The sequence below is a fragment of the Paroedura picta genome, chromosome 5 (assembly GCF_049243985.1).
Source record: "Paroedura picta isolate Pp20150507F chromosome 5, Ppicta_v3.0, whole genome shotgun sequence".
Classification (NCBI taxonomy): domain Eukaryota; kingdom Metazoa; phylum Chordata; class Lepidosauria; order Squamata; family Gekkonidae; genus Paroedura; species Paroedura picta.
In genome coordinates this window covers 10,609,055-10,630,440 of record NC_135373.1, presented here as the reverse complement: position 1 = coordinate 10,630,440, position 21,386 = coordinate 10,609,055, and the positions used below count along the sequence as shown (strand labels likewise).

Below are 21,386 nucleotides of genomic sequence, written 5' to 3'. Positions count from 1 at the left end.
GGCATCAGGGATCACACCCAGATTCCTGATGGTCTGAGCAGCAGTAAGTTGTACACTGTCCATGCTAGGCAAACAGGCTTCCTCCACCGGTCCCTTCCTACCCAGCCACAGGACTTCCATCTTTGAAGGGTTCAGCCACAGCCTCCAGACATCTGGCTAGTTGAAGTCTGGCTGGCTGCCCATCAGGAGGTAGAGCTGGGGGTCATCTGGATATTGATGGCATCCAAGCTCAAACCTTTGCACAAACTGGGCAAGAGTTTGGGCAAGTGAAGATGTTGAATAACATTGGGGAAAGGACTGCCCCCTGCTGGACACCACATTGTAGCATCTAGCAATGGGATCGGTCCTACCTGACTGCAACCCCCTGCCTTTGACCCTGGAGAAAGGAGACTAATGCTATCTCTTGAATCCTAGCATTGACCAGGTGGCGAGCTAACAGTTAATATAATAATGGCATGTCTATATGTCTATAATAACTACAGCCTCCAGATGGGGGCTGGAGATCTCCAAGAACCACAACTAATCTACATGGCTAGCGTTGCCGACCTCCAGATGGTGACGAAGGAGAGACAGAATCTATCCAGTGGCTTAATTAAGCATAAGAAGATAAAAAGTCTCTTATGTTATTTATTTAGGCTTTGACTCTGCCAGATAAAATAACATAAGAGACTTTTTATCTTCTTATGCTTAATTAAGCCACTGGATAGATTCTGTCTCTCCTTCGTCACTATTTTGGAATCGTCCGTTTTTTTCGTGCAACCTCCAGATGGCGGCTGGAGGTCAGCTGGAGAAAAGGGCTGCTTTGAGAGGTGGCTCTGGCACTATACCCCACTGTAGTCCTTCTCCTCTCAGGCTCCACACCCAAACCTCTAAATGTTTTCCCAACACAGAGCTGGTAGCTTCAGCTTTGCTTGAGCACCTGTTCAGTGCCCCTCCCCAACCATGCCACAGCAGGTGGCCACCCAAATTTCTGGGAAACCACGAACCCCCTGGGAGCTCTCACGGAACCCCTGGGTTCCGTGGAGCCACGGTTGGGAACCCCCGGGTTATGATGATTTCCCTACATTTCCCAGCAAGCTCCCACTACCATTCCTCAAGGCCTGCAGGTAGAGAATGCAACCGATCGTGGTCATCTTGCTTGCAATTAATGTGTCAAACCTTCATTGCAATACTATAAAAATAGTTTATTGACATAAATAATGCTTATATATAAAATAATAATGAAATAACTGGAAAACACCATTCCCATGTGACTTCCTTCCGAAGGGCAAGCTTGGGGAGGGGGAAAGGCAGCCATTTCAGAGGAGAGGGTGCTACCGCAAGGCCTACGTTTTCTGAACAGCCTTGTGCCGGGGGATGTGTCTGGTGGGAAGCTACAAAAGGAAGCTAGCCATATCCTTGAGGGCGGGAGTCCTTTGCCTCAATAAATAACAATAAATAATAAGGTGGATGTTTCTTGGTTTTGATTTTCATGGAGTTAAATTGATTTACCAACAGGGATCTTTAGCTAGAAGGGATGTCAGCATGCTTGCTTTAATTCATTCCCTTTACTCTCCTGCAGCTGAGAATAGGACCCAGAAACCCTAAATTCCAGTCCTGTTTAGGGATGCCAGACCCCAGTTGGGACCTGGGGATCCTCCAGTTTTACAGGAGAACCTGGTTGCTTTGAAGGGTGGACTCCACTGCATTATACTCCACTGAGGTCCCTTCCCACCCTAAATCCTGCCCACTCCCGGCTCCACCCCACAAAGTTTCCAGGACCCTAGTCCTGTTCTTCTTTAACACTCGTCTCTAGCTGGCCCTCCACTTGAGTTCAGGTTCTGGGACTCATATCTGGAACATCTGCCTGCTGCCCTGGAGAACAGGACGGGACGGCTGAGAGAGTGGGCTGGAGTTCCTCAGCAATATGGGAATTGCACTCTGCATAGACTCAGAGACCATGTCTACTTCACACATTAGTTCACAGCTGCACTGAGGAACTGGGGGAGAGGGAGGAGTTCCAGAGATGAGCTCGGCTGATCCCTGGCCCAGGGAGCACTCCAATGTTGGTGCTGAAGGTCAGGAGCTCTCTGGGCTGAGCAGAAAGGCCAGCCAGAGCAGCAGACTTGCTGAAAGCAAAACAAGGGGGGCCGGGAGGTTGTGGCTGGCTTGGCTCCTGCCAGAAGGCTTCAGACTGGTCTCATCTGTGATCCTGCTGTTGCAGAGTTTGCCGGTGCAGCAGCGGGTGTGGAGGGCTCCCAAGTTCTTGTAGATGGCAGTATAGGGGCTGTCGCACCATAAAGGGGAAGCACAGCCCTTGATGATGGAACTCTGTCCGGAGACACCTGAATGGAGAAACAGACGGGACATGAATTCAAAGATGAACCCCCAGGGGCTGTATTCTGCCTTCTGCCCCCAACTCCCTGCATAGGGTTGCAAGCACCACCTTGGTCAAATGCCAAAATATTTCAAGGGAAGATGGAGTTTGGAGAGAATATGGTCACTTATGTGTGGCGCTCTAAGACTTTCTCAGAATTTCTATGGTAAAGACCATAGAGAAAAGGGGAATTCCTAGAGGGCCATTGTGTAGTCCATTTTCTGGCCATTCTTTTTTCTCCTGCTCCTCAATTTCTTGCACATGGGAGAGGAGGACCAAGGGCTGGGCAAAGAGTAACAATGGGCTAATTTTGAAATTGGTTTACAAAATTAAACAGTATTAATTTCTGGGCATAAATCAAACTACCGTATATACTCTCATATAAGTCGAGTTTTTCAGCCCTTTTCTAAAGCTGAAAAAGTCTCACTTGGCTTATATGTGGGGTTTTTTTTTAAAAAGCTGCCAGACTAGACATGAGGGTGGGGGTGGGAGACATGTATACTTAACTGAAGAAGCAGAGGCAGGAAGAAACTCAGCAAGCCCAGGTGGGACAGTGGTAGGGGAGGGAAGAGCAGTCTCCACCTTCCCACCTCACTGCCTTAACAAGGCTAGCACGAGGCTAGCATGTGCTGCTGCTTCAGGAAGCTCTGAAGCCTCTGTTTCAGAGGGAGAGCAGAGAGCAGAAGGAGGAGACGCCCCTAGAGGAAGGAATGGAAAGTGGAGGGAACACCTGGCTAAGAAGAAGGGAATGGGACAAGAAGAAGGATTGGATATAAAAAGGCAAGAGGGGTCAGAGGGAAAGAGGAAGGAGGAAAGAAAAGAGGGAGGAGGAGGGTGGGAAGAAAAGGGGGAAAAAAGATCCTGCCCAAAAGGGAAGGGAAGGGAAGGGAAGGGAAGGGAAGGGAAGGGAAGGGAAGGGAAGGGAAGGGAAGGGGGAAAAGCCACTATCCAAACTCCAGCCTCAGCTTATATGCAAGTCAATAAGGGTTTCTAGCATTTTGTGGTGAAATTAGGTGCCTCGGCTTATCTGTGGGTCGGCTTATATCCAAATATATATGGTACAGGTTTTTTACCTTTAAAGTTCTAAAAAGCATGGGGTTATGGTATCTTAAGGACGATCTCCTCCTAAACTATCTAGCCTGCTCATTAAGATCTGTTTCCCAGCCCCTAGTTAAGATCTAGTTTGGGAAATACCTGGAGATTTGTAATGGGGGAGCAGGGGAGGGCAATGGTTGGGAGGGGAGGGACCTCAGCAGGGTATAAGGCCATAGAGTTCACCCAGAAAGCAGCCATTTCCTCTGGGGGAGCTGATCTTGGTTGTCCAGAGATCAAGTGTAATATCAGGAGAGCTCCAGATTAGCAACCCTAAGTGAGATGGGGGGCAACTAGAGACAGGGACTTTTCTGTGGCGGCCCTTTGCCTCTGAAAAAACCTTTCCCCTTCCTGTTAGACACTAGGCCAAAACACATCTTTAAAAAAAAACAGGTTTTTAATTAGGGTTGCCAGCTTTGGGCTGGGGAATAATTGGGAACTTTGGGGGTGGAGCCTGGAGTGAATGGAATTTCATTCGGGCAGGGACATCAGTGGAGTATAACACCACAGAGTCCCTCCTCCAAAGCAGCCATTTTTTCCAGGGGGGGTGATCTCTGCGCCTGTAAATCAGCTGTAAAACCGGGGGGACCCCTAGGTGCCACCTGGAGACTGGCGTGCCCAGTTTCAATTAAAGGTTTTATGTTACTATTTTTTCCCTCTGCATGGTTGCACCACTCCTGGGGTTTCTTGAAGCCTGTCAGGGGTTTCTCAACGGTAAAGAAGCTGAGAAAGGCTGCTCTGTACCAATATCATCTATGTTTCCACTTCGCAAATCTTCTGAGTGAATTAATTAGTGGCTCTAATGCCAGATGAGAGGGCGGGGCCAACTGTCAAGTGTACCCGAATGAGAGAATTCTGTTAACCCTTTCCCTCCCAGAGTTACACTATCCAACAACAACGTCACACTAGGAGCTGAGAAATGAGGGGTCGGGTCTGCAATCTGTTAGAGAAGCTTGTTGGGGGATCTTGGACCAATTGCATGATCTCTGACTGAGCGACCTCACATGTAGGCATATGCTTGCTTTCAGTAAGCAAACTCCTGCGAATGAACTACACGGCTGTGGAACCCGGCTGAGGATAAAGTGATACATGAAGGAAAAACCATGGAAGGAATAAACTAGGAAAGAATATGTATTCATTCACTCCAGACACAGAGGACTAGGCCAAATTTAGTTCTGCAAAGCAGCCATTTTCTCCATGGAAACAGAATTCTGTGTCTGGAGATCAGTTGTAATGCCATGAGAACTCCAGGCCCCACCTGGAGGATGGCAACTCTACTATTAATAATTCTGAGAGTGAAATTTGTCCATGCAGCTTGACCTCAGGAGAGAGGATGTGGAGCTGTTAAGAGGAGATACTCACCGTCTATTCCCGAGGCCTCTAAGCACTGGCTCATGGGCCCCCGGCACTGCTCCTGGGTGATATCTTCAGGAGCACAACCATGGCTAAAGTTCCCCTCACAGCTGTAACATGTCGCCCCATTCAAGGGAAGGGGGGAGGCTTTATAGTCTGCAGGAGAAAGAATGGAATACTGTGAATATGAAACGGGAGTCAGTTTGGTGCAGATGAAGAACCGCGAGATCTGGGGCACTTCCACACATTCTCATTTTCCCCCTTTTCCTTCATGTGCTTTGCTCCCTCTAGTGGTCAACATCGCTGTATGTCCGGCATATGTCCCCCACAGATTTAAACTGCAAGTTATTATGTTGGGCATCAAATATCGAATTGACCACTAGAGGCAGCAAAGGATATGAAAAAAGGGGGGAGGACCAAAGCAACAGGGACATACAAGCGAGAAAAATCAGAATGCATGAGGGCTTTCTCAGGATCCAGACAGGATTTGACTTAGAAGCAATGATTTATCTGTGTAAATAAATAAAATAAATATTGTGGCATTTCACTGGTGAAGAAGGCCCTCTAGGGCTGCAGGCTTTGAATTTCAAAATACTGTCTCTTGCCTATGCACTCACTCCCTGAAATGGATCCATTTCTGTGGGTTCATTCAACCCAGGCCTTGTTTATTTGTTATTTTACTGCATTCTCAGGCTCCAGTTGCCTCCTTCTTAGGATCTCCTAGCTACATAACGCACAACCCATACAATAAATAATCAATGATAAATCTCACCTTGGGTCTCTTTGTTGCACAAGCTGGAGTTGCAGCACTGGATTAGGTAAAAGCTGTTCTGGTTATGGAACCCCAAAGTCTCCCAACAGTGGGACAGCTGCGCACAACCTTTGATGTGCAATTCGTCCTGGGGGAAGAACTCTGGCAGAGGAGAGAGAACAGCCATTGGGAACAAATTTAGAGTCTAGGGGCACCTTGAAGACCAACAGAGTTTTCCCCCAAGGTATGAGCTTTCATGTGCATGCACACATCCTCAGATGCAATGTCATGGACTGGAAGGAATCAGTTCAAACTTATAGGTAGAGTGTGAGAGGAAATTAACATAAGGTAAAGGTAAAGGTCTCCCCTGTGCAAGCCCCAAGTCATGTCTGACCCTTGGGGTGACGCCCTCTAGCGTTTTCGTGGCAGACTCAATACGGGGTGGTTTGCCAGTGCCTTCCCCAGTCATGACCGTTTACCCCCCAGCAAGCTGGGTACTCATTTTCCCGACCTCGGAAGGATGGAAGGCTGAGTCAACCTTGAGCCGGCTGCTGGGATTGAACTCCCAGCCTCATGGTCAGAGCTTCAGACAGCATGTTGGCTGCCTTACCATCTGGTGCCACAAGAGGCTAATTATTAGCATACAGCATAATAAAAACGTTTCACAGGTTCCAGAGATAAACAGGAAAAAACAGCTATTTAGATTTATATGTATTCACTTGAGATTGAATTGCACAGGAAACATTTGGCCACAATAAGAATGTAAATGTCTACATTAGGACAACAATGGGCAAATAGATAGCTGAGGTCTTGCTCTTTCGCCCTCTTGAATCAGATGACCCACTTGAATCAGCCATTGGGAATGCAGCCTTTCACCTCTCCGAGTACCAGTGGCAAAATGAATGCCAGCCAGGGAAGAACGGAAGCTCATGCTAGGAGGAAACTAGCACCAACCAATTGTTGTGATATAAAATGTTAGCATGTAAAGGTAAAGGTAAAGGTATCCCCTGTGCAAGCACCGAGTCATGTCTGACCCTTGGGGTGACGCCCTCTAGCGTTTTCATGGCAGACTCAATACGGGGTGGTTTGCCAGTGCCTTCCCCAGTCATTACCGTTTACCCCCCAGCAAGCTGGGTACTCATTTTACCGACCTCGGAAGGATGGAAGGCTGAGTCAACCTTGAGCCGGCTGCTGGGATTGAACTCCCAACCTCATGGGCAAAGCTTTCAGGCGGCTGCCTTACCACTCTGTGCCACAAGAGGCTCTTGTAGGGGTGACCAAACGACAGCTGTCCAGTTGTCCATGGACTACAATTACCATGAGCCCCTGGCAGTGGCTCATGGTAATTGTAGTCTATGGACATGTGGAGAGCCACAATTTGGATGCCCCTGTCTAAAAGGAAAGGGGGTGAAGCCAAAGGTGCAGAAAGCTTCCTTGGGAGATAGCCTATGCTCAGCTTGCTTGAGAGATGGCCACGCTCAAGCATCCCCCTCCGTTCTGATCAAGGGAATTACAATGTGCTTTTGCATCCTTTAAAGGCATTCTTTCCAATATTCCACCCCCGCCTTCTGACTGTGATAAAAAGATTCCAGCCTCCACCCCAACTCATGTATAACAAGCACCCATGAAGCACCCCCAACTCATGTATGACAAGCACCCATTATACGGGATTGGACCATCTGTTAAGGATGCCACCTTCCAGGTGGGACCAGGAGATTCCGAGATTTACAGTTCATCTCCAGGAAGCAGTGATCAGTCCCCCTAGGGAAAATGGCTGCGTTGGAGGCTAAACTCCATAGAATTATTCTCCACTGAGATCCCTCCAACGCCTATCCTGCCCACTCCTGGTTCTGCCCCACAATTCTCCAGGGATTTTCCAACCCGGAACTGGCACGCCAGCAATGCTCCCGTTCATTCTCTGTAATATAATTAGAGGCATAAATAATTTATACAATGCCATTATATTAGAAGCAGATCTTTGTAGAGACCAGCTACGGGTATTTAATGAATATTTGAGAAGATCATTTTATGAGAAATAATTTGTAAATATTGACCTAAATGAAGACATTTTACTGTATACTCTTAAAGCCCAAAGGCAAAACATGGGGAAGGGGTGTTATATTTTGGAGCTGAAGTCTGTGCTCAGGTATGTCTAACAGTCGAGTGAAATACATGAAAGGAAGATTCAGTTTTGTGGAGGATGAACCTTTGTGCAAGATTAATTTCTTGAATGTGAAACATAAGTAAACATGATTTGAGCTAACAAAAACCTGCTTGTACAAATTGTTATCTGGCCTTTATGAACAGCAGTTGCTTTTTGTTTCCCATCCTTTGTTGTATTTGCCTAATTGCCTCCAGCTAGAACATGTGACCTCCTGCCTGACTACGCAGGTTGTTCACTATTGCTTGGGGGGAAATGGAGGGGGGGAATAAGAGTTGTGCTCATGCTATGACATTCCTTTCAGCACAAACTGTTAAGTAGGGTTGTGATGTTCACCTGGTGACAAGAAGAGAATCAGGAGATTGGGTTGCCGTATCCAAGGCTGATTCTGCACTTACTTTGTTTATTCCATGATGGATCCTGCTGAATTCTGATTGATTTGAACTCGGGTCTTTCTCTATTCCCCCCACCCCTGAATTGAAACAGAAAGAGTTCTGCACTTGATTGGGGAAGCTTAGAGTGGGGAGGGGAGCCTAGCGCAGCAGGAGCCTCTTTCTTTTCTTGAACAAAGGGGGGGGGAAGGATTGGAAACAGCAGAGGAGGGGGGAATAAATCCAAGAGCCAAATCTCTGCTGAGAGAAGTTAGAGCTTCTGGAGCTCAGTCACTTTAAGGGAAGCCTTGCAATTGGGAACCAGGAAGTCTTTAAACTGATGCCCTGGCCAATCAGGGAAGACTGCTTTGCTACAGCGTTGTAGGCATGAGGTAGCAAGTTAATTCACAAAAAGCAGAGAGCTGCACATTTACTGATTGGACCCAGGAGCGATTGGCCCAGAACAGCGAGTGGCAAGTTGTGTGTGGGGGGGCGCGGGTGCTAGCCCGCTGCTGGCAGGCGCAAACGTGCATGTGCGGCAGCTCTGGGCATGCGCATTAGCACCCACCTGTGCCCGGGCCTCCCTCTCTCCTCCCCCCAGCAGAGCGGTCCGCAGCCTGAGAAAGGTTGGCGGCCACTGCTCTAAAGTAATATAATTTTAAGTTCTATTTTATGATCTTTTAAAAATTGCATTATATCAAATGACCATATTCTTTTGGTCTTTTATGTATTAACTTCATACAACTTGGTCTGAACAACTGTAATAAAGTTTGAACTGAACTACTGATGGCGATTTTTCAAATATCAAGGGTTATATCCACTTCTGGATATTGTGGGGGAAAGGTATGGTCACTCCAGATCAATCATGCATGTTGCAGAGGGAAAATTTAAAGTGCCCCAAATCAAAGTGGAAATTGAATTTAGTGTAGACGGCAGGGATTTATTTGAGCTGGCAATGGGTAAAAAGCCCTGTGCAGACTACACCCAGGTAGGGAAACTCCTCAAGATTTGCAGGTGAAGCCTAGGGATGATGGACTTCAATGGGAACCCACCCTCTGAAGCATCCCTTTTCTCCAGAGGGGGTGGGTGTCTGATCTCTATAGTCTGGAGATGAGCTATAATTCCAGGGGATCCCCAGGTCCTACCTGGAGGCTGGCATCCATACCTGGAAGTGACATCACAGTGTCAAGGCGATGTTCTAGAATTCTAGAGTGCCGAGTTGATGTGGATATGTAACTTCTGCATTTACGCCAGAAGGAAGAATGCCAGACACATCCCCATACATGCCAATATCACTTTTTGTTTAGAAGAAAGAAGAAGAGTTGGTTCTTATATGCCGCTTTTCTCTACCCGAAGGAGGCTCAAAGCGGCTTACAGTCACCTTCCCTTTCCTTTCCCCACAACAGACACCCTGTGAGGGAGGTGAGGCTGAGAGAGCCCTGATATTATGTAGGCATGTCCTGTTAAATTACAGAGTTCTCCCCCATCATCTTCCCCTACCCAGCTGCTCCACGAGATCTGGCAACCCTAATCAGAAGTGATATCACAGCACTGGCTTATTCTCATGGCCCCGCCTCCTCAAGCTCCCACCAATTACTAGCAGTGGACTAGGCCACACCCCTAACCAGTCCCACCCCAAGGTAAGTGGGCTCCAGATCCTGGCAGTGTTCCAGGAGACTGGCTTTGCTTGAACATTCCCTCTGGGCTTTCTGCCTTGATCTGATGTTGACTTTTCGGAGGGATTACTCTCTGGGGCGATGAGAAGGATCGTAGATGATGAAGACCCACCTTCTGGCACCGTGAAGGACGTGATGTCCACACAGTGCTCTCCGGGCCTTGAGCAGCGCATCTGAGCCAGGGTGAGATTAGAGCAGGACTGATCGGCCGAGCCACAGGAATAGCACTGCCTGAGGTTTGGCGGGTGACCCCGGGCGAGGAGAACGTCCAAGACTGCCAGGGGAGAAAGCGGCAAAGGGAACAGTTAACCATGTCCAGTTCAGCAGGTGATTCTTTATGTGTTTGCCTAGGAATAGAAACAAACATTTCCAAGAGAAAAGCAGGTTTCATTGTTTTAGATGACGCAAACATGTTAGGCAATACCTTGGATATGGTGGCCAATTTTGGGTTGAGAAATTCCTAGAGATGGGGGGGGGAGCACCTATGAAACTGCCTTATATGTAGACTGGCAACATCTCTACAGGGTCTCAAGGAGAGGTCTTTCTGGGCCCCTCCTGCCTGGTTCTTTTGACTGGAGATGCCAGGGACTGAACGTGGGATCTTCTGCATGACAAGCAGTGGCTCTGCCACTGGGAAACCAAATGAGGCCATGTGTGTTAGATCTGTGATGGGATCGCCTAGCTTAAAAAAAGAACCTCTCCACCCCAAGGAGTGTAATTAGGATTCGGGCAGCCAAGTTGAATAGGAGTCAGATCCTCGTCCCATGCTGCTGTCAGCTCTGCCGGGGCAAAAGACAGGCAGCGTTTGTGCTTCCCCTTTTTATAGGACTAAAGTGTAAGCAGTGTGAGGAGTAGGGTTGCCAACCTCTAGGTCAGGACTGGAGTCTCCCTAGAATGACAACCCATCTTTTCCCCTGCAGGAAATGGCAGCTCTGGGAAGTTGTCTCTATGATATCACATCCTGGCTGAGTGTTGGCAGAGTCTGAATGTGCAGAGAGTGTACAGCACCAGGCTGCTTAAAATAATAAAATAGTTTTTTTTGGAAGAGAAACAGCTATGGAGACAGAGACAGAGACAGGGACCTAACTACCTAGCTGCAGTCATTCTTCTGTTCTTTAACAAGTGTTCTAGAGGGAAGAAGTGTGCTCAAAAAGCAGGAAGTCTCCTGTTCAGTCAAAGAGAGCACCGGAGGAGATGATTTGAAAATCATCAGGAAATTCCTAGCATATCTATGCCTAATATAACTCTCCTCCAATGCCCCCTACAGGGCACTCGTTATATTCTGCTCAATTATGCACACTGCAGATCTTACAAATTCCAATACTTTTCTCCCCAAAATTCACCCTCCCCAGTCTCTACCCCCAAATCTCCAGGAATCCCCCAATCTGGAGTTGGCAACCCTGGGGGGAGGGAGTGGTGAGTATCCCTCCATGTTCCTCTCAGCTGACCATAAGGGGTGTGTTCATTGCAGAGTTCTCTCTCGCAGTGCTCTTCCGCCAAAAACACAACCTGGTTGTTGGAGAGGTACGAGACGGAATTGTTGGCTTTCCCACTCACGTCGCAGTCCTTGTTGTAGTACGTAGAGATCCCTGATCCTGTGGGGAAAGAGGGAGGGAGACTCAGGAAGATTTTAAACTACAGTTCAAAGCAGTCTTCACTTACGGCCTGAACGTGTCATCACCCTTTGCCTCAGAAGACACATGGAAGAAGAAAACTGTGCTAGGTCCCAATTTTGCATCTTTCTTTGTAATTCAGGCTGATGGTTCACCTATATTTTATAGCAGCATCTCATGCATATATGGTTATCTGTCAATTTACATTTTTTATTTGATGTTTTCGGGCAGTCCTTAGAACTGTTCTGTGAGCTAAAGAGCCACCCTGGAAAGGTGGCATAGACATATTTAACGGGGGGAAAAGAACAGCCATAAATGTTTGAAAGAGAGTGGCAAAATTACTCAGGGAACGTAGGAGGGTGACCTTACAGGTACTTGCCAATAGGTACCCACCATAAGCAGATTTCCCCTCATTTGCAGATCTGGGGTGTTTTAGCTCAAATGTTTTCGAGCATATTAAAATAGACATATTTCCCACTAGATTTGGGTCCAGTGGCACCTTAGAAACCAACCAGATTTGCAGGGTGCAAGCTATTCAGAGTGGAAGCTCAAACCCTGAAAATCCGTTTAGTTTCTAAGATGCTACGGGGCTCGTAACTAGCTGTTTTACTGCAAACCAACATGGTTATCCACTGAAATGTATAATTCCAGGACCACTAGGTGGCTTTCAGAGCAATCCTCCCACTTCTTATAGACTAGAGGTGAGTGAGTGACTGAGTGAGTAGGCCAGAGTATGGCCACCCCTAAAGGGTTAATAAGCCCTTTCTTTCCACATCGTTGTGAGGCAAATTGAGGCTGCAGTTGACATTGGATAGACGGAACAATCCATGTGATCCTCTTCTCTCAGTTTGAGCGTTTAAGGAAATGGGGAGGGGAGACCTTCTGACCACCACCCACGGCCCTCTGCGAAACTCACGGGTTAGTGTTGTCATGACAGTAGTGCGGCACCGGTCTTGGTGTTCTGGGCAGACTTGAGCTTCCAGGCAATTGCTGTCTCCATCACAAGAGTAGCACTGAAGACCGAAGGCTACAAGACAAGAATGAGAAGGGAAATCCTTGGGAGACCAAGCCTGGAAGTAGAACATGAGGCCTGCCTATTTAACTGTCCAGCAAGTTCCGGTATGCTCTGTCTCATAAACCAGCCTTTCTCAACTTTTCTTACCATTGAAAACTTCCTGAAACATTCTTCAGGCTTCAAGAAACTCTGCAAGTGATGCCAGAAGGCCACACCTCCCTGCCACGCCCTCAGAAGTCACATGTCACCAGAAGTGACATCACCCAGGCGCTTCCACCGGAAGTGACATCAAGCTCCATAGCCATGCAAGAAGCGATCCAGAGGCCTACTCCGCTGGACCAGGAGCAGGGCTGGGACAGGCATCCGCTGTTTCGTCAGCCCTACCAATCCCTCCCATGCAATTAAATTAAAATGTGATTAGTTATCTCTCTGGACTCCTGTTGCTACCATGCAATGAGTCTCAGCCAGCAAGGATTCATATGGCCAGGGCTCCTCCCCTTTCCGACCCCTCCAGGCTCATCACTGGACATTTTGGAAGGGGCTGGGTGGTTCGATATAGCCATATATGGTCAAATCACCCAATTAAAAAAAAAAGTTATACACACGTACACACAATTAATTAACTTCCACCTAGTTCACGAAATCCCTGTTGGGAAAACCTGTCATAAACCATCACAGCCAGCTTGGTGTAGTGGTTAGGAGCGCGGACTCCTAATCTGGTGAGTTGAGTTTGATTCCCCACTCCTCCTCCACATGCAGCCAGCTGGGTGACCTTGGGCTCACCGCAGCACTGATAAAGCTGTTCTGACTGAGCAGGAATATCAGGGCTCTCTCAGCCTCACCTCCCTCACAGGGTGTCTGTTGTGGGGAGAGGAAAGGGAAGGCAACTGTAAACCTCTTTGAGACTCCTTCGGGTAGAGAAAAGCAGCATGTAAGATCTTATTCTTCTTCAGTAATATCAGGGCTCTCTCAACCTCACCTACCTCACAGGGTGTCTGTTCTGGGGAGAGGAAAGGGAAGGTGACTGGAAGCCACTTTGAGACTCCAGGTAGGGAAAAGCGTCATATAAGAACCAACTCTTCTTCTTCAGTAATATCAGGGCTCTCTCAGCCTCACCTCCCTCACAGGGTGTCTGTTGTGGGGAAAAGAAAGGGAAGGTGACTATAAGCCACTTTGAGACTCCTTTGGGTAGAGAAAAGCGTCATATAAGAACCAACTCTTCTGCTTCTACATTAAGGAGACTGACATGAATCTGTATCTGTATTAAACTGCAGGCTGGAAAAATGGGCCCTGCTCCTTCCTCTCGAGATGGGCTTCTTGCAGGAGATGGGGGAATTGTAAGCTTGGAGGTGAAATGAGACTCCACAGCCATCATGAAGTTCCACTGAAATGGGATCTCCCATCTGGCTGTGCTCTGTGAACATCCCATAATGATTAATGAAAGGCAGGCTTTGGACACTGCAGTTCTTTGGGGGAAGGGGGGTGGTAATAATCCAAGAGGCTGGTCATTGCAGTTCTAAAAACACTTTCCAAAAATGGAGGTTACTTTTGACTAAACCTGTTTAAGATGGAGCCTCTCGTGGCGCAGAGTGGTAAGGCAGCAGACATGCAGTCTGAAGCTCTGTCCATGAGACTGGGAGTTCAATCCCAGCAGCCGGCTCAAGGTTGACTCAGCCTTCCATCCTTCCGAGGTCGGTAAAATGAGTACCCAGCTTGCTAGGGGTAAACGGTAATGACTGGGGAAGGCACTGGCAAACCACCCCGTATTGAGTGTGCCATGAAAACGCTAGAGGGCGTCACCCCAAGGGTCAGACATGACCCGGTACTTGCACAGGGGATACCTTTACCTTTACCTTTATTTAAGATGGCTTTTACCCTCCCTATTTCTTGTTAGAACATCCAGGATCTGTAGATCGCATGATTCAACTGCATATGAAGAATATCCTATAAGGGGCATTGGGGGAGATGTGCAGTTTTCATATATGATTAGTAAATTACTGATATTTTTCAAATAATCTTCTGTGTTTTGATTGGCTCATTTAGAGACTTCCTGCTCCTTGGATCACACTTCCTCCCTGCTTGCCCCCACAACGTCAGTTATACTGAAAGGTCTCTTTTCTTTACATAGTTGTGTCTCTTCTCAATAAAAGTATTTTATCCTCCTTTGCGTATTTAAACCCTACCCGCATTCCTGCCCTCACCAGTATGTTCAAATCCATTTCAAGAGCCCTAGACTAATTGCAGGTGTCCCCCCCCCTGCACACACACATCTCCTTGTTTCTGCTCTAACCACTAGACACCGCTGTCTTCTTTGAGAGCCAGGGCGAGACCTTAGAATCGCTGGATCCCCGTTTTGATGGGAAACAAACATTTTCATTCTGATGCATACTTGTTGGATATTTTTTCATGATGCTAATTTAGCTATAACTGTTGTAGGAGTCATTCTCTCTGTTGTAAAGGAAGTGTGCTCAAAGATGCAGGAAGTCCCCTGTTGACAATGGAGATTATTTGAAAATCAGAACAAAGTTCCTATTCTAACTATGCTAAATACACATCTCCTCTGATGCCCCCTGCAGGACGCTCTTCATATTCTGCTCAGTCATGACACTGCAGATCTTGCATATCCCAACAACAAGCAGGTGGGGGTGCCAGGGTGGGGTTTAGGGAGTGGAGGGAACATGGTAAGATATAATGCCACAGAGTTCACCTTCCCAAGAAGCCATTTCCTCAGGAAGCAGGATAAATGTGTCCAACGAATAAACAATAAATCAGCCACCTATGTAGTCTGGGGAACCCTGGTCATTCCTGGAAATCTCTAGTCCCTACCTGGAGGATGGCGACTCTGCACGCTGCCTGGTAGTGGGAAAGATACACACCAATCATACCCCCACCGTCTCCTGTGGCTAGCTTGTGAGTGGCCCTAAGCAGAGCTGGCTGACTCACAACATTGGAATCTAGAGCTGGTCAAGCCTCTTCTCTCTGGAACTCAAGCCCCTAAGTGCATTATACCAACCTACCTCACAGGGCTGTTGTGAGGGCTCAAAGATAACCCATAGGGCTTTTGAGCACTGCAACCACTGACATGATGTATAGTGAAATGTTGTGCCCACACTATTCAAGCCTGCCAGAAAGGTATAAAATATTGACCATGATAATTACATGCCCTTTTAGTTACATATATTGGAAATTTCAGCTAAAGTTTTTTTCATGATTAATCTCTGCATTCTCTGTGACCGTTGACATTGTGCATGAAGTCTTCTCCGACCCTGGCTGAAATCAAATCTCCCTTCTTCCCTTTCTGAACACCTGCAGGATCTCGGATGCTGAGTAAAGGCTGGCAGGATGTGAGTCTGTCTATTGAGCTGGATGCAGGGAAATTTCAATCAAGCAGAAAGGAGTGACTAACTAATCAGAGAAAGGACCTCCTGTCCACTTAAGCCCCCCTACAGCCAAGACATTTGTATTGGGTGGAAGCAAATGAGTACACGGATGATCAGCCGTCATTATTTTCTCTCCTTTAGAATCAAGGAATCATAGAATCACAGAATTGGAAGGGACCACTTGGGTCATCTAGTCCAATCCCCTGCACTGTGCAGGACACTCACAACCCTATCGCTCATCCACTGTAACCTGCCACCCCCTTGAACCTTCACAGAATCAGCCTCTCGGTCAGATGGATATCCAGCCTCTGTTTACAAATCTCCAAAGATTGAGAACCCACCATCTCCTGAGGAAGCCTGTTCCGTTCTAACTGTCAGGAACTTCTTCCGGATGTTTAGATGGAATTTCTTTTGAATTAATTTAATCTCATTTATTCTGGTCCATTCTTCTGGGGCAAGAGTGAATAATTCTGCTCCATCGTCTATATGGCAGCCTTTTAAATACTTGAAGATGGTTATCAGATCCCCTCTCAGTCATCTCCACTCTAGGCTAAACAGACCAAGCTCCCCCAACCCCCTCACCATGTTTGTTGTCCTCCTCTGGACACGCTCCAGTTTGTCTGTACCAAACTAGAGCAGAGTAAAGTGATATCCGTGATCTGGCCATGATACTCTATTTGATACAGCCCCAAATCCCATTTGCCTTTTTAGCCACCGAGTCACACTGCTGACTCATGTTCAATGTATGGTCTACTAAGACTCCTAGATCCTTTTCACACATGCTACTGCCAAGACAAGTCTCTCCCATCTTCTAATGGTGTATTTGGGTTTTCCTACCTAAATGCAGAACTTTATATTTGTCCCTATAGAACTTCATTGTATTCATTTTAGCCCACTTCTTGGGCCTATCAAGATCATCTTGTACTCTGATTCTGTCTTCGGTTGTGTTTGCTACCCCTCCCAGTTTAGTATCTAATCTAATCCCACATCCAAATCATTTATAAATATGTTGGACAACACAGGTCCCAGGACAGATCCCTCCAACACAATTTCACACACACACACACACATTGCAGGGCTTTTTTTTTTTTTTTAAGCATGGACTCCTCAGCCCTGCTAAATGTTGATTTTGTTCTAGTCTGTGGCATAGAGAATTCACATTTGAAAGATTTAGGACAGGAACTGCACCTTTTCACCTCACCTCCTCACTGGGAAGACTTGTGACAGATTTCACACAGACTCTGAGGTCCATTCCGCACGACTTCAATGTTGCAAAAGGCTTGCAAATTGTAAAGGCTACTAATTTGCAGTTCCGCAAGACGTCGCACACAATCTGCCACACTCCTGAAACAGTCCCGCAAAAAGTGATTCGTTGTAGTGCTTAAAGGGAAATCAGGAAAAGTGGATTCACCCTCCAAAAAGCGCTACACTCTTGCAAACAATCTGCAACACTAGCGAAAAAGACCTGTGCGTTACCATTGTTGTGGTTCCAGCAAAGTCCCTCCCCCTGGCTCTCTCCTACGAACGTCTGGCGAAGCGATTGCCATTTTTTTTTCTCGGAGCGAGCAGAAAGCAGCGAACCGGCGAGCCTTCATTCACCCAGCGAGGCTTCTCCAGCTACAGTCCCTCCACAGAAGTGCTTTAAAGCTCCCCTGTCACCAAGCACAACACAGCCCCGTTGGCAAGTTCCCTTTATTTTCAGCCGAAAATCTCGCCCGTGCAGGGGGGGATTTTTTTTTTCACTCAGGGGAACATGGCAACAATGAATCACCAGCTCACATGCCAGCTGCCAGCTAGATGGGTCTATCCATTGCAACGAATTAACACATATTAATTGCAATGTGTGTGTGGTTTTTTTTAAACTTGTCTTAAATGGAAAGGGGCTTTCCCGGAGCATGATAACAACCGCCCATTGGCTGTTCATTTGACTGACAGCCAGGGGCGGGACAAAGCACGGGAAAAATCACTTCCTGTCTACCGATTTTTGCAAGCCCGGAAACCTGTGGGAAACAAATGAAACACTTCTGGATTCTACTAAAAAAGCAGGTATGCATAACGCCGGGATTGCACTTTTAAAAATAGCGTTTCCGCTTTGTGGGACCAATTGGCAACATTGGTCCTTGTGCGGAATCAGCCTGAGTCTTAATTGGAGAAGTGTGACAAATGATTGAGGGGGCCCAGCTCCTTTTTGGCTATAGGCCTGGACCTGCTACACAAAACCACTTCCCATAAAAACTCCAACCCCCAAAGAATGGTATTGAGAAGTCCTGTGTTCCTCCTCCCTAATTCGCCGTCTTCAGCCAACTTCTCCTGCTAGGCATGCACTTTTAAGTCTTGAATCCAGGGGATTCCTAGCCTAGATAGGGCAACTCTGCCCCCCCCCCCATCCCATATCCTGCTGCCCACCAGATGAACATGGTAACCCAACTACGAAACCTCTGGCTTTGTGCCCCCATCCAGATATAACTCACTCATTGTATTTTTAATGCATCCTACAGCACTATATGTGGCTGTATTGCACCCGGATGTACTCTCAAAGCACGGCACGCAATTTCCTGGAAACAACGGCTTCTAATCCACTGGACCCAAAACTCTATTCTGGTTTGAGGAACCCAGAATTAAAAAAATAAATAAACACCTCACAAACGACAATCTTGTGTAATGGGACGTCATCCACTAAAATAACAGCAGCTGGCCATCCATGCGGAACAACTGCTTTAACAGCAGGGTGGAGAAAGAGTTAAGCAAGACCAGACTGTATTAAGACTGTGTTAAGAAAACACCAACCGTTAGGTCCAGGGACTCCTGGCCGGCACTTTTCGGCCCATTCACACCAGGCAGAGAACATTTCACCCACAACTTTCCATTCTAGCCCTTACAGGCCACTCGAGAGAAGAACGGAAAATGGTTTCCTTTCATATGAACAGCTTTCCTGTCAGTGTGCCGCTGCTTCCCCTCTCTCACATAAGACCCCCATTTTCTTACCAGGGATGAAATCTGCTTTGAGATCAGAACCCACTGCCATCTCAAGAACACATATGCTCTGACTACTGAACCTTGCTACCTTCCTCAAATTGGAAAGCCATCTTAGAAGGAGAAAAGTTGGTTCTTCTATGCCACTTTTTCTCTACCCGAAAGAGTCTCAAAGCAGCTTCCAGTTGCCTTCCCTTTCCTCTCCCCACAACAGACACCCTGTGAGGGAGGTGAGGCCAAGAGAGTCCTGATCTCACTGAAGAAGAAGAGTTGGTTCTTCTATGCCACTTTTCTCTACCCGAAGGAGTCTCAAAATGGCTTACAATCACCCTCCCTTTTTTCTCCCCACAACCCTGTGAGGTGGGTGAGGCCGAGAGAGCCCTGATATTCCTGCTCATTCAGAACAGCTTTATCAGTGCTGTGGTGAGCCCAAGGTCACCCAGCTGGCTGCATGTGGGGGAGTGCAGAATCGAACCCGGCTCCCCAGATTAAAAGTCCGCACTCCTAACCACTATAACAAGCTGGCTCTCTTAGATTGTAAGCTAGTAACATCTAACCACTGGAACAACTGCCCTCACCAATTCCGGGGCAGAAAATTACAGTCAATTGATACATACCAACATGGCACAACATATGAGCAGAAATATATGTGTGTAGATAGATAGATAGATAGATAGATAGATAGATAGATAGATAGATAGATAGATAGATAGATAGATAGATAGATAGATATTAATTCATTATGTATTCATTTAATTTATATACTGCCCCACACTATGATGTCTCGGGGCAGCGTACATAGAACAAGTAAGAACAAAATCTACACATATATTTTACCCTGAGCCACCAGCGAAGACAGGAGGCAGAAACAGATCCAGAAGAAGAAATGCATATCCTCAAGGAGCGAAGGGAGAGAGGCGATGGGTTTCTAATGTGCAAATGTATTTCTTTTCCCCCTCTGCCTCTTCTCAGCCCTGCAAAGATTCTCTGCCAGCACTTCTTGGTCTGTTTATTCTTTTAAAAAGGTTTTTCCCTCTGGCCCCACCTCTGACATCATTTGGAGAGGAACTTCACCTCTCCTCCCCCCCCCCCCCCGCTGAATCTGAAAGGATGACACAGCCAGTAGTCAGACTAGTACAGGAAGAGGGGGGGAAGCAGTGACTTTGCCCGCCTGTGTATACACTACAGCTCAATGGCTTTTCCTTGGCATCTGCTCTCAGTGCATCCGGGAACGTATAAAGTCATTTTTGAGGCTGTAAAGTCACATGTTTCAAAGGGTCACTGAACATGTGCAGAGCACAGATCGCTTTTGCCTTCATTGGAGTCTGCCTGCGGACAGGAAGAGAGGATTCCAGGCCTGGAGCATGAGTTTCTAGCTTTATTTTTGAATGTATACCTTGTCTTTCTCTCTGGCGGGGACCCAAAGAGGCTTATATTGTTCTCCTGAGAAGTAGGTCAAGTGGAGCATGTGCGACTGGCCCAAAGTCACCCCACAAGCTTGATCCTTTCCTTCACCCATTTCAGGTCTTAATGACAAAGGTTGTAATCTTCTGCAGCCTTGGAATAGGTCCGATTATATTCAGGGCACCCAGGCCCAAACTGCATTGCTGCTCTGTAACAGAATCCTGAGCTGGTGGTTTTTTATCATGTACGATGAGCCAAACATCTCACAAAGAAATCTGGGACCTAATCTGTCCAACCCCAGCAAGGCTAAATTCACATCCAGACGCATGAATGTTGGAATGCAGATTCACACCTTGCAAAGTTCTCGTGTCTCCCACATTTCTGCCTTGTCCGTCTGCGTAGACATGAGCTGGAGTTCTGCGTGCCAAAAATGTATTTCGGCATGCAAGCAGGTTTCGGTTCAGGTCTGTGGTGTGCTGAGGGTGGGCGTGGGGTCCCTTGTTATAGGAGAGACTTTCCACCCTTTACCCCTAAGTAAGTCTGCAGGTTCGGTAGACACAGACAGTTCTTCGAAAACAATCAGCTCTTTATTAACTCCAAACTCCAGCCAGAAACACCAAACACTCATCAACAAAACATAACTTATAAACACTTGTACCAGCCCTCAAAAGAATCTGATTGGTCCCTCACGGGAGGAGTTCATTGGTCCATAATTTCAATTAAAGGTAGTCTCTGATTGGCTGAATTACGATCCTTCATTAGCATAGTGGTTGGCATTAGCACTATGGAGTTCACATGCATAACACCCCCTGCCCAGCTGGTGTGGGGGGGAAATAGGAAAAGGGGGATAGCACTGGTGATGTCACTTCCTCTTCTGCTGGAAGTGATATCATGAGCCTGGGTGATGCTGGAGCACTGATCCCCAGGAACTGGGGGTGGGGAGGATGCTGGCATCAGCTGGCAAACATATCTGGGAGGGAGGGACTTAAGGCCCACCTTTGTAACAGATTTAAAATGGCCCCAGGGAGTTGCTATTTGATTAGTTTAGAAAAAACATGTGTATTATAATGGGCTGACTGGGCAAAGGCATTTCATTAATTAATTCATTCATTCATTCATTCATTCATTTATTCATTCATTCATTCATTCATTCATTCATTCATTCATTTCCTGCTTTTCCACCCAAACAAGGCTGTCATTTGTGGCTCCGGGGATCGATTCGTATCAGCTAAACATTGTGT

The 21,386-nt window shown here is 47.1% G+C and overlaps 1 protein-coding gene across 1 annotated transcript; it reads right to left on the bottom strand.

Annotated features, from left to right (window-relative positions):
• Nucleotides 1-1,206: 1,206 nt before the first annotated feature.
• Nucleotides 1,207-19,720, bottom strand: LOC143838951 (urokinase plasminogen activator surface receptor-like). Its single transcript, XM_077340843.1, has 7 exons — nt 19,579-19,720; nt 12,290-12,400; nt 11,209-11,355; nt 9,873-10,034; nt 5,574-5,714; nt 4,811-4,957; nt 1,207-2,324 (listed from the first exon to the last, which is right to left on the bottom strand). Exons 1-7 carry the CDS (start codon nt 19,631-19,633, stop codon nt 2,059-2,061), a joined length of 1,029 nt encoding a protein of 342 aa, XP_077196958.1. The 5' UTR covers nt 19,634-19,720; the 3' UTR covers nt 1,207-2,058.
• Between the last annotated feature and the right edge of the window lie 1,666 nt (nt 19,721-21,386).

Bases quoted from the DNA above. Each gene is read 5' to 3' on its own strand.
- LOC143838951 (XM_077340843.1), bottom strand. From the start codon at position 19,633: ATGCATTTCTTCTTCTGGATCTGTTTCTGCCTCCTGTCTTCGCTGGTG. The intron at 5,715-9,872 runs GTGGGTCTTCAT...CTCCTCTGCCAG, and splicing joins GTCCTTCACGGTGCCAGAAG to AGTTCTTCCCCCAGGACGAA. The intron at 2,325-4,810 runs GTGAGTATCTCC...TTCTCCATTCAG, and splicing joins AGAGGCCTCGGGAATAGACG to GTGTCTCCGGACAGAGTTCC.